General features: G+C 38.4%; 1 protein-coding gene across 12 annotated transcripts in view; it reads right to left on the reverse strand.

The window, feature by feature from the left end:
• Positions 1–13,626, reverse strand: part of APBA2 (amyloid beta precursor protein binding family A member 2) — a 101,577-nt gene that overhangs the window by 31,480 nt on the left and 56,471 nt on the right. For 8 of the 12 annotated variants that reach the window (XM_065076092.1, XM_065076096.1, XM_065076095.1 and 5 more), the window contains exons 3-4: positions 10,194–11,200; positions 141–221 (exon numbers count right to left, since the gene is read on the reverse strand). In XM_065076092.1, the coding sequence (XP_064932164.1) occupies positions 141–221; positions 10,194–11,162 (1,050 nt within the window). In that variant the 5' untranslated portion in view covers positions 11,163–11,200. Of the gene's footprint in view, positions 1–140; positions 222–10,193; positions 11,201–12,814; positions 13,058–13,626 lie in introns of those variants that run through there. The other 4 variants (XM_065076102.1, XM_065076101.1, XM_065076100.1 and 1 more) reach the window with 3 other exon arrangements.

A 13,626-nucleotide genomic window follows, 5' to 3' on the forward strand; every position in this document is an offset into this window, starting at 1 on the left:
TTACTGTCAGTTCAGGAAAAGAAACAGAGCCTAAGTGTGTGTGTGTGAGAGAGGGAGAAAGCTGACAATTCGGTGCCAGCTTTCCCTTGTGGAAGCCTGACCACAGGCAGACAGGCAGCTGAATGGCCCAACGTACCTACCTCGGGTGTGTTATTATTGTCAACTGGTCCATTGAGGTCTGAACGCTGTTGCTTCCTTGGCTGCTCTAAACCATTGCACATCTTAAAAAAAAATAAAAAAGAGAAAGTATTTCAAATCCTTTTATGTTCTGAAAAGCTTCAAAACAAAGTAGAGATTTCAATGGAAGTAAATGGTGCAAAGATAGTCAGAAAATTTTCACCAGATTAAATGACATAAAAATTTTAATAAAAATTCATAAAACACTAACCTATGAAACTGTATTTAGCATGTTCTCTATTATTTCATGAGTCATTGGTCATCAAGCTGTTCCATGTAGTAATTTATATGTAGTTATTTATATGTAGCCATTTATGTGCAATCACTATTCATATCATAATGTGATATGATAGTTGGATTTTCCTATTGTCATTTAGCAAATATGAGATTAATAATAAAATGTTAAGCTATTTAGTTATGAGAAGAGATTTACTTTGATGTAAATAATAAGACATTTCAGTCATCATTAAGTAGCAGTTACACTAGTGATTTAAACTAAATTGGTTTATTTCAATGCAAATTTTTCAAATGAAATTAAGCCAAATGATGACAAGTTCAAATTGTTCAGGAACCAAAGTTAGAATTTTTAAATCTGTTTATGCTCAGTACTGGACAATATCGAAACAGCCCTATCGGCCACCTCTGATCTGAAAAACAGAATCCTAGCACTGAATAGAGGATTCTCTGTTCATGGGAGATACTTTGTGGCACCTCCTTCCTTTTGGGCCAAGCCAATCGACAGGATGCTGGCAGCACAGCTTCAGGCTTCTGAAGAAATGTAAAAGGGAAAATATAAGACCTTATGCAAGGAAAATACTAAGTCTTTTAAACTATGGAACACTCTTTTTCTTCCAAGTTCCAGTATTCTCAGGGCAGAATTTCTTCTGCAGATTTTACACAAGTCACTTAACACCAGCACACAGTACAGGGAGCACTCGTGTCCCGTATGTACCAAGAAAATGAAGCTTTTATGACTCAGTTTCACTGTTAGAAATCTGGAAAACCAAGGTGATTTGTGGTAGAAATTTTTATAGTTCAGGATATTTCACTTTCCTTTTTCCATGTTTCCCCATTATGTATAAAAAAGAGCACCTAAATGCCACTGTAATAGTAAGGTTTCACAAATAAGAACTTGTATCAACAATTGTGTAAATGGAAAACACTCGGTGTTATTTTAAAGGGTCAGCTTGAACGTTACATGTGAATGTAACTCCTTGTCTTCTGACTTTCAAATGCAATATGCAGCTGTAATCAAAGGAAGTCTTCATGTTCATCTCTAAACAAATTATTCCCTACAAGTAATATTTAGTCAGCTGAATGAAATGTGCTAATGAAGCAGGCACATCAGAGGTATTAGCTCAGTAATGCTAATTCTCAGGTAAGACAACATGCACAAAGAAAAAATTCACCCAAGCAGCAAGCAGGATTTTAGGAAGAAAAAGACTGAGATATACACAGAGCACCAACGCTTGGGGACCCACTGACTAGTGCCCTGTCCAGGTGGCTGTAGTAGCTAAGCAGCTTCCCGTATTCCTGCTTATAAATGCTATTCTGTTTGTGGCAAGACAAATCTAATTATATTGCGCAGCTAAACTAATATAGAGCAATATGTGTTGATGTACAGTGAAATATATTAATGAGGTAAACAAATAACTAGTAGGCTTTAATAAAACAAGCATACTAATCATACATTATATTCCCTAAAATAGTAGGATTAGATCAAATATGCTTTAAGCTGGGAAAAACGACAGGGCCACAATGAAAATACATTAAACTGTAAACAGTGGCAGCAAATATATTAACTCCAGTACGTACAACAGAATGTTAATACTTTTACAGCTCTGTCAGTTCTGATTTCCACACACTTGACTGAAAATGCACCTGCATATAAAGAAAGAATTGGTTGGCTGGTTTAGTAAGTGTACCCTGCATGCTGTAAACATTATTGAAACACGTCTCTGTCAAAAATCTCACATGTCAATGGACTTATTCAGCCCAGGGGATCATAACATCAATCATGCTCTTTGGTTATACTTGCGTATGTAATTCCTTGCAGTCTTAATATAAAATATGACTAAGCACTTGACATTTCAATTTTGATTTACAAATAGCTGTAATTTACTGGAGTTCCTGTTTCCAGGATTTTAGGAATATAAACAAGCCTTGCCTGTTTATTGTTTCCTAGTCACATATGTGTGTGTATGCATCACATAAGTAGTATATATGTTGTTACTGCATTTTAGCTTAGTTGCAAAGAAAAGTCTGTGCAGAATACAGGACGAGTTGGGATCAATCACATCACCTCTACAAGGAACATAGTTAATGTTTTTTACTTACTATTTGGTGTCTGCACATGTAGGGATTTTTTTTTCCCCAGTGTTCTACCAATGTGTTTAGGAGCCCCAGTTTAATTAGGCAGAGTCTCAGGTACAAAGAATTCTTGCATTTCTTTAGTGCACAACTGGGGACACAGTATGTTCCACCTCTGGTTGACCTATTAACAACCTGTTCTTTAAAAGTGTTGTGATGGGGAGGGTGTCAACTGTGAGTGCTTCTTCCTAACAAAGCTGAGTGTAATATCACATTCTTGAGATCTTCTCAGCTTTGGAGGGTAGCACACCCTGTGTCTCTTCATCAGCAGCACAAAATATTCAGTAGTCAGTAAGGGAAGCTGTACCTGCTTGAGACTTTCTGTGCCCAACATTTGCCTGCAAATATGTGGGCTGTTACAGTGACCCTGTACAAAATAAAGGTTGAGATCTTCATGCTAAAGACATGGTCGCTAACATTCCCAGAAGGAAAGGGCAGAAAGAAATACAGAGAGAAGGGCTTCCCTTTCTTTCCATAAGACTTAGAGTGTCAAAGGAGAGAACTATGCAGAATAGGCACGGATGTATCTCCCATACAGTTCCAAACAATGTGTGTATGGAAGGAGATGCTTCTAGACCAAGGATGATGTGACTGTTTTGGAGCTTCTTTATGGAATCATTCCTGGTATTCAGTGTGGGCTGGAAGTTGGTTCATGTTCCCAAGGTGATCTGACCAATGTCAAATAAATTATCATATTCAATATTTGGTTTTTAAAATGTTTCTTACAGTGTTTCCTGTTTGTATTGTTGTTTTAAGTGTTACAATAGCTAGAAAAATCACATTTGAGGGAAACTCTTAGAGGGTATCATAAATACTTTATACTCCAACTTGTAGTTTAGAATAGGACCTAAAGCTAAACTGGAAATCTGGAATTGACTGCACGCTACCACAGAGGTACAGCTAGGTTTAAAGTCTCCTATCTTAGGATAAGATTCTGAAAAGAGGACTGATTCTACAAAGGAAATACATAAAGCTATTAAAATATTAAAGGTCTAGTGTTATTAATACTTTTGCCTCTGAGGAAGTGCTGAGGCAGTGTCCAGCATCATGTGAAGGAACACACAGAGGCAGAAAATGCCATCTTTAGGCTGAGAGGAAAAGCAGTCTATTTGAGGTCACTGAAGCACCTATGCACATCTTTCCGAAATAAGGCTGCAGCTCTACCTGTGCCCTGGCCAACCCTGTCCTGATTGCTAATTGCCAGGGGCCACCTGGCCTCTCTCATCCTGCCAATCTTGCAGGGCCCCTCCCAGCCACCCAGGCTCCCTGTATAACCACCCCTTCCTGCAGGATGCAGCCCCTCTGCTGGAGGTGAGGGCTGGGAACGATGGAGTTCTGCTGGTCCTTAACACTGCTGGTTGTTCACTCCAGCGTAAGCTGTTCAGCTTTTCAGTCACAAGCTCATCTCAGCAATATGGTCATCCTTAAAGTTGCTACCTGTGATCGTGAATGCTGCTGTGGTGCTCACTGCGGATGATGCACTTTCCTGCTGGAAACCAGCATGTAAGTTCCTTCTCTTCACAATTTGTATTCGAGCACCATGAAAGATTAGTTTTTTTCAGAATTGTTACCCCTTTTGGTGATGACTTGGTAAGCAAGCACTACTGCAGCTCAAAGGAGTACTAAGGGTATGACTGTTTAAACATTTGAATAATGAGGCCTATGATCCATACCTGCCAATCTCTTTGCTAGCAATATGGTTCAAATATTATCAAATAATGTTTTCAGAAAACAGTGTACTGGCTTATGTATTTTGAAACTCATCTTGAAGACTACCAAGGTCCTTGGCAAAGAGAATTTCTGTGGTAGGTTCCAATTGAAAAACGTTCCTTGAGGTAGGCTCCAAGAAGAAAAAACCTTTTTGAAAAAGATATGTTTTGTGGTAGGCTGACTAGATTAAGTTACCTTTTGCTCGAGATCTGATTGTTGACTCTCATCCTAGTTTGTTGTCTCTCTGTAGAGCAAATGTAAAGCAGGTGGGTATTGTTATGGTTGTCACTTAAGGACAAAACTTGAGATGGTAACCTAGTAACAAGTCTATTAGGTGGTACTATTCCTATTAAACTACATGACTGAAATAACGTCTCTTGTAGATGCTGGGGATGTGTAGTGGGAATGGCTTCGTGTACCCTTACTGAGCTACTGCATTAGTTATCATAACATCAGTAACATGCTCTTGTCAGTAGGAGCAATTTGACCCAGCAGGATACACCTACAAAGACAGAATCTGAATGAGGCAGTTGTTGACTAGCTGAAAGACTTCTGATTTTGATCTCAGAAGAAAGAAAGGCCAGACTTCACACTCTATCTCACAAATGTTCCTTTACTTATGTGCTCATTTAGAGCTGGTGCTAGCACATGTCAGAAGTAAAGAAGAAAATATTTGTAGAAAGTATTTCCAAGTAAGCAAGCCAAATTAGATTATGAAATTGCCATTATGAAAAGTCATCAAAGTAATTTTAGAAATCTTAAGCATTTCACAAAAGAATTTCAATACTCTATCCAATTTCAGTGAACATTTAAACAATCACTAATTGGTTTTTAACATTTTAAAGAACTAAGAGGGTTTTGTGGCCTTGCATATATTCATATTTAAATTTGAAAACCAGTCATGATGAGAGAAGTAGCTGTGCTGAATGAAGCATTCTCATGTGTGCATGCTGCCTTTTGCTTTTTAAACCTCCCAGAGAAGACTCCGTCACTAGAGCATCTTTAGGTAAGAAGCATAGATGTTTTTGCTGTCTCCTAGTGTCAGGATTTTATTGTTAAAGCCATGACTCTGCCAATTAGCACAGAGAAACTGGTTTTGCTTGAGAACGTTTGGACTTTTTAGCACCTTTCAGTAAGTACTTACACTTGCTAAGTTTGGGATCTGTCACTCAGTAATAGCTATTTAATATTTCTGCCTAGAACACAAGGGAGAATGCAGCTAGCTAGCTTATTTAATACTCCTCTGTTGTGTTTTCCACAAAGTCTGTCAAATGCATCCCATAATACTCAGACTGAATTCCAGTAAGACATTCCTAAAATACAGGTTTTTCTAAAATATCTGTCATTTTAGTTACTTCAGACTGTCTAAGGGTGAGATCTCTGTGGACCAAAGACTCCTGGATTTGGCTCTTTGCACCAGAAGAGCACTGTGCCCACACCAAGAGAAGGGTATAAACCTCAAAAAAAGTAAACTGTGCTACATATGAGCTTCCAGAGACAAGCAATTATTTAATTATGACTCCCATTAGTGCAAAAGACATCTTCTATTGGTATTATTCCAGCTGCTGCCCAGTGTTTTAACTTCTTTCTTGAATGCTTCTACCAGTCTTTAATTATGCTACCTGACTGTATAGAGTTAGTGTTAACTTAGTAAAATAACAGGCAATGCCATCATTCTCTGCAGATGTCTTAAGGGTGCAACAGAAGAAACTGCAGTTCCAAACGCTGTCACGGAGCAGCAGGATTGGCCTGGGACTGCCCCATACCATAGTGCTCTGTGCAAAGGACGCAGGACAGGGTACGTTGCAGTAACTAACCTGTAGACAAGGTTTTTGTGGCTCAAGCTTTAGTTTAGCCTGGGCCCTTGTTCATATTTTGTGTGGTACAAGCGCTCATCTGCAACAGGAGGCTATTCTCATCTTCCACCTAGTAAACATGTTCCTAGGTTATTAGTGTGCCAAGCCAACAATATTCTAGGTAAACTTGAAGCTGTGTAATAGCATTCCAAAAGGAAAAAAAACTTCAAGTCAACAGCAACTACTTTTGCACTGGAACACCACATCAGTTTAAAATGTCTGGTTATACTGTATGCTAGCATCAGTTGAATAAGCTATTCAGTTACTCTTCCTCCTTACTCCACCCAAAGGTACACCTAAGTCAGTTAATTCATGTTTATTTTACAATAAAAACTCTGATATCAACAGGGTGTTTGGCTATATTCAATTTCCCTGCATGAAGTTGAAACACGTAAAATGAAATTGTAAGCAAAAAAGGAATTTATTAATGTGTCAGATACATTAACAATTGGCTCAGTCTGAGATGACTAAGATGTCAAATGGGGGTGGGAGAAATTCCTAGCTTGAGGAAGTTGTTAAATTTGAATTGTGTAATAAAATGTCCAAAATATTCTATTTCAACTTCACATATGTAATGCCTGTCTTAAGTAATGTAAGCATGGAAAACCTGCAAGAAATAAAAGTTGTGCTAAGCAGTGAGTTAGAGCAAATATTCTCTCTAAAGGTATTCTACGATTCCCTCAGGCTTGTCTGGTGCAAATTCTGCACTTCCTAGAGGTATTTGCAAATAAAGGCTCACACAAGCAAGCTCGCATATCCCCAGATTTTTCAAGGGTGGGTATGTATATGTAAGACTGGAGATTGACCCACACTGAAAGTCAAATGAGATGCTTACTTTGTTTTCCAGTCTGTGTAGATTGCTGAGACTTTTAGAAGTGACTACTGTTCTCTGGTGATTAATTGCTGAAAGCAAACGAGGCAACTGGAACCTCCAGTTCCAGCATTTGTCTGCTGGTTAGTTAATATTTTTTATGCAATAAAATTGCTAACATTTATTGTGGGCTAAGAATTAATACCTATACATCTTTAGAGGTACGTGAAAATGTACTGAGTGTCAGTTACTGTGAGCTAACCTGAAATTTTATGCAGCATGGGAGGTAGGAAAGCAGGAGAGGTGCAGAAACATGAAAAAAAAGCTAAGGACAGCACAGTATGTGCATAAAACCACAAAATGCACATTCCTGTTTGCTTATTGTTTACAAAAACTGACACACATAGTATCTTGGTTTAACTTAAAAGCATTCAAATGTACATTTACTTAAAGAACTGGGTGGGGGGGAAGTGTTCCATATGCAGAACGTATGCTTCTGTGTCATCCCTCTCACCATGATATTTTGTACTGTGTGATGTACACTTAAAATAACTGAAATCTGTTAGAAAGGTGACAAAACCAAGGATCTTACAAGTGAATTCTCTGCAAACAATAAGTTAGGTATGCACATCTACTGCCAATGGCCTTGGATTTTTCTCCTTTTGCGATGTAAGAACTTTAATTATTGTAATTAAAATAAAGATTATGTCAGTTTCACAAATGAGACAGGTTCACTTAGAATACTAATTGCATACATTCCTTAGACATTTTATAGTAAATATTAAAAGAATTAAATGACCCATAGGAAAAACAGAACATCCTCTACACTTTTATCTAAATTCTTTGAGGTCCAATATGTATGTTAAAGCTCCAGCCACAGCTCATGTTAGGGACATTTTAAGGACCTATTAAGTACAAAATTCAGTCTGGCAGAAATGGATACTGTACTCTTATTCTAATGTCCTTGGAATGAGCCTGTTATGATAAATAGATACAAGTAATGCCTGCTGAAGATTATTTAACTTGCTTTTTAATCTTACTTTTATATCCCTGGAGACTTGCAGTGGGGGAGGAGAGAACATCCTCATGTCTCCATTTGCAAGCCTCTGTATCTCCGTAAGAAATTCTGCTTCACACATTTATGCCCTGGAGGCCCACGTACTCTTCGGCAAAGATGCCCATAGCAGCTTTGCCCGCTCTCCTTTCTTACAAATTAAATTCATGTCTTGTCACCTGCTTTGCTTATCCCTCCATGCTGAACTGAAATGGATCGCTGTACTACTGTGTCTCTGGCTATATCTCTACTTCCCTTTCTCTCTTTATATTTGAAGGAAAGAAATATTGTGTATTGGTTAATGCTCTATCCATTAGACAACAGTTTGTGGTTTTTACGAAGAGTGATTGTAGAAACTCAAGGGCTACATGTCAGCCAGTGGCTACCTATCACAGCAGCCCTTCCTCCATCATTAAAAAGATCAAGGCATTGGTCCAAGACTAACTAGAAATAACACTTAAAGCTCAGACAGGCAACTCAGAAATACTTAAGTCCCTTCGTTTATTTTCACACCAGTGGCAGTTACATCAGTATCCTGGTGTTACAAAATCCCCAGTTGTGAGCTGTCTGGCAAAAATAATAGAGGTACAATGCAATTCAACTCAATTTCTGCTAGATAAACTTTGATCAGAGTACAAAAGGGTGTTGCAAACAAAGTCTATTTTGAATTCTGTTTTGAATGAGCAGTCATTCAGGGGAAAAAAGCCCAACAATTTCTTATTTGAGCATATAGAAGAATTTGCTAACTTTCTTATTCAAGAGCTCCTCCTTTGTTCTGCAAATACTTTCAAAACTTACAAGCAGCAATGCTCCCAGTAGCATCTACTGGTGTAATGTGACAGAAAAAACATCATTAGTCTAAAACATGCTAATGAGATTTCTCTGCTCCAAGCCAATACCTAGTAGCTTTTCAAACCATTCAAGATGATTAAGCTTATTCACACAAGCTAAACTTTATGCTGGCAGTAAGGCACTGAATTGAATATAGTGAAGTTAAACAATTAGGTTGTAAATATACTTCTGAAAATAGAATGTAGAAATTAATATTAAAAACTTGCTGTAGATACAGGAGATCTGAATAATCTCTTTAAGATTTGTTGTTGTTGTTCACAATTATAATAAAACCATTTTTTATTTTATTTTTTACTGTTTTTTAGAGGCATTGACATATTTTAATGTCTGTTCTTAATGGAATAATCTGTGTTAAATTGTTTAACAGTGGGACACTTAATTTATCAAGCTGAAACAGGAAACTTGTACCTCTGAAGTTTAATAAGGCATTTTCATTACAGATAAGGCAAAATAATTCACTTATCCTTACTAGTCTGACATCTCAATACATGTTACGCTTTTCCTCTTTTAGGTAGATTCTGTTCATTGCAGAAGGTAACTAAGATTCAGCTGCATATAACTTTAGGGATGCAAAGTCAAAGCTTTAACCTGACCTTGGAGCAAAGGGAATTAGATGTGTCTCTCTATAAGGAAGTAATTACATTCTACTTAAAACTTCATAAAAAAAAAAGAAAACCTCACACCTCTGTTCCTCTAGAAAAGCTTGAGCTTCGTTCCCACATTATTTTTTTTTCTGGAACTCAAGATTAGAACAAGAAAAGATAAATCATACATGGTTTAAATTAACATCTACACCATTCTTGTACCAAAAATGCTGTTAAGCTGTTTTATCACAAGTTAAGGTCCTATTTCTCTCTTCTTGCCAAGGTCAAGATATGCTCATCTTGTACAAAACCACAGCAATATGCAGGCACTTCTTGCAGTTGTTTATAACATATGCAGTATCTAGCCTTGGCATACATTCTATTGAAAACAAAAGAAATTAAAAGTAATCACCCACTAAGGCAATGTAATAGGAGCCCTTAATGGAAAAAAAGCCTTCAACTATTTCAATGCTGACCCCAGTTTCAAGTTTATCGAATGTGTCACTGCAGCATAAATATAGTGTAAATAAACTAGTTTTCCCCATGCATCTGGAATACCTTGTTTTACTTAGAATTGTCTGTTCTCTGTGCAAAAGCCCTTTCCTAGTTCTCTACCTAAATTGGCTACATTCAGCACCTTTTATAAACATAAAATGTGATTAGGTAGCTGTGAATGCAAGGCAGAATAAAAAAGTAAAAACATTTCTCTCTGTTTGGAATAACAAACATAATATTTGCATAATGCCTCAGACAGTCTGGTTAAACAGAGAACCGCATACCTGCTCTTGTGGCCACTTCTGTCTGTCCTCTGGGGTTCTTGACTTTGCTTTAAAACCTCTAGGCACATCTCCACTGTGCTTCGAGGCAGATGGGATATTCAGTGATTTTGGCCTCCCCTCATGCCTGTTAGCACTGTGAACAGCTTCTCCCGTTGAACAAGCCTCTTTGTAGTCATGCGCCACGTTTTCAGTCCCAGTGTGCTCTGGACTCATTTCTGTTGTACTATTAATACTGCTCATGCTCATACTCATTTTGATTTCTGCTACAATCTGGTCAATGTCCTCTTCCTGCTCTTCTGGCTCTGCATCCTCTTTTCTAGAATGGTACGGTGATATTCCCTGTGAGTTTCCATTGGCCTCTGCTGGGTAATAGTCCGGATAGCCACCTTCGCTTTGGCAATACTGTATGTTTTCTTCTTGGTCTTGAATCTCCAAAGACGAGACTTCATCCTCCAAAATCTGAATGCCATTATCTTGACCTTCCTGCCACTCTTGCCTGTCCATCACCTCGTTTTCATCTTGGTGCTGAATTTTACCTTCAGCCCATTCTTCTACAGCTTCCTGACATTCATCTGTTTCAACATGGTGTTCCTCATGGGCAGCATACTCCTCCCCATTGCAGTCCATTCCTTCCAGGTAACTGTCATCCTCTGGACAGTATCTAATGTAGTATGTGATCCCTTCCTCTTCTTCTGGCAAGCCTTCATCATAGTCCTCCTCCTCAGAGGTGTTATTCACATAGTCAGAGCTGGAGTCACCATCTCCGCTATGATCATTGCACTCATGTTCCACAGATGTAGGACTACCTTGTCTGACAGTTGCTAGTTCTGCCTCCTTTGCTGCATAATCTTCAATAGGAACATCAACTTCTTCATTTTCAGGCTCCCTGTTGTGAGATGAAGTAGGGCAAGCTCTCACCCTGTGATCCAGCATGCTGGCTGTGGTGCTTTGACATTTCCTGTTTGCCATAGCCAACTCCTTATATGAAAATCATTTCTAAGCAATTACTGTAGGGAAGATGGAAAAACATACATTCAGGAAAATGTTAGCAGTAGAGATCAGTGATGTTAATAGGAGACAAACTGATAGATTTATTTGGTTAAAAGGATGTGTTTGTAGATATTTAAACCAGATTCACAGACAGCTAACTTTTAAAATGCTCATGGTATGGAACCATGAAATCAAAGTAATAATTTGCACACTGAAAGGAACAGATAAAGAGAAGGTCCTACTTTTATGCCAAATGTATTCTAGTGTAGGATCTCTTCTGTCAATTTGACAGAAAATTAATCCTGAACCTTGAAATCAGTTTTCAGCTTCTTTTTCCTGCCAGTAAGGGGTCATGCTTTGATCACTATGCAGTAAACAGGAGCTCTTTTCAATTTTCAGCTTAGGCATTTCTTTAATGTGTACTGAAAGCATACATCTAGAATATGACCTGCTCTTACCAAAACCAAAGGAAAATAATTCTATTAACTTGGCAGTCACACAGAGCACTGAGGATAATGCGCTGCTATCGAAAAAGGTTACTTAAAAAAATTGCTCACTGGTTTATTAGCTCTTCCTAGCTGGATGCCAATAAGTATCTCCCATTGTTAAACCAAATACTGTTTTTTAGAATAGACTATTTCATCTAGTCCAACTGCCTGATCAATTTAGGGCTATCTAAATATACTATTTACTGGAAGTAAATAGTATATCTGAAGTTTTAAATGAGAAAAATCAGAGAAGGTGGCAAAACTTTGCCAGAGATTAATTGCACCTTCTCACTATTAGAAAAACTAACAGATTTACAAGGCTTTCTCAGTATGAACTGTATGCCCACTATGATCCCTTTAATAAACTAGCTATCAATTCTTACTTTGGAGTCAGTTATAAGAAACTCAGAACACCAAGCCATCCCTCCACTAGTGTTGCATCTGGTTTAGTTAGCTCTACTTAGTGCAAACTTAAGCATGTTTCCACACTGTTCGCAGTCTAAACAAAACTTATTTTACACTGGATTAAAATAGCAATCTAGTCACAACACCACGACGCTCTGCACAGGATGCACAACCTGCCCACAAGCAAGATAAATTGCTTGTATGTCCACATCAGGAAGGGGTAAGAACACTATGCAGTCATGGCTCAAACAAGTTAAGATGGAGCGCTACGAAAAAGATATTTTTGAATGGCGATGCAAGAATGAACTACAGACACCTCATCTGTCTTAACTCGAAGTTAGTTCTTGCCAAGAAAAGAACAAATTAGTGTCTTTTAGGGAAAAAACTGTTTTCATCTGCATTAACCTCAGTCTACTAGTTATCGGAAATGTTCTTCAAATTAAGTAATACTTAAGAGATTAACAGTAAATTCTGCACACAAGTCACTACAATGTAGCTGAAGATAAAGAAGCATGAAGCATGTAAGACAAGCACAGTTTGAAACTCACAACTCAGATTTTTCTAAAGCATATGGAGAGGAGAACCCTTTTCGTTAGCCAGACAACATAATGGAGTTTTTCTACCCACATCTAAGAATCTTCATTTAGTGTCCAGGCCCTGAAACCGCCTTAAGAAGTATCACAGCAGTGATACTGTTTTATAAATTCCAGTAGTCAAACATTCATAGATACTACTTACCTGCAGGAAAAACCGCTGCACGCTAGATATTGTGTAACAGTGCATGTCCCCCATTCCTGTGTCCTCAGAGCCAAAAGGCAGTGGCTAGACAGGGCACAAGCCCAGAAGGGCAGGGAGGGCTGCTGCATGGCAGTGACAACAGCTGTGGGTAATGGCCAGGTGGAGGCCGCTGAGGGCTCCAAGAAAATGGTGATCAGCGGGGCAGCACTAATGACAGCAGCTGCAGCTCTGCCCCAACAGTGGCTTGTGAAAGTCCAGATTATGCACCATGAGAGGGAGTGTGCGGAAGATCCTCAAATAAATAGGGGCAGACTGGAAACTTTTAGAGCATAGGTGCTAAGAGAGAGAAATGAATTCCTCGCAAGCATGTCTAGCACTGACATCCTAGGACATAGGAAACTGGTTTTCAGTTAATTCAGTCTGAGGCTGTGACCGAAGACAGTGCTTAATTAAACCCCTGTGTGCTGAAATTGAGCCACACGTACCGAATGGAGGACTTTTCAATAAGAGGCAAGGCTGATCTTAATGTTATGGAAACTGAAGTTGCAAAGAAATCTCTGCACAACAATTACAATTCTAGTTGGCCTCCCTACCTTTGCCATCTTCTCAATCAGGTGCTACTTCTTAAGAAACCAAGTACTGATCACATTAAAATAAAAAGGTAGAATTTCTTTTTCTCAGCCTCTCAGCTGCAGACTGAATGTGCACTGACCACACCATCCTAAACTATGAAATGTAACTTCTACAACTGTACTGACATATCTGAACTCCTACAGAGTTTTCAAACACAAGTCTGAGAATTGTTCTTTGTA

The sequence above is a fragment of the Columba livia genome, chromosome 11 (genome assembly GCF_036013475.1).
Source record: "Columba livia isolate bColLiv1 breed racing homer chromosome 11, bColLiv1.pat.W.v2, whole genome shotgun sequence".
Lineage (NCBI taxonomy): Eukaryota > Metazoa > Chordata > Aves > Columbiformes > Columbidae > Columba > Columba livia.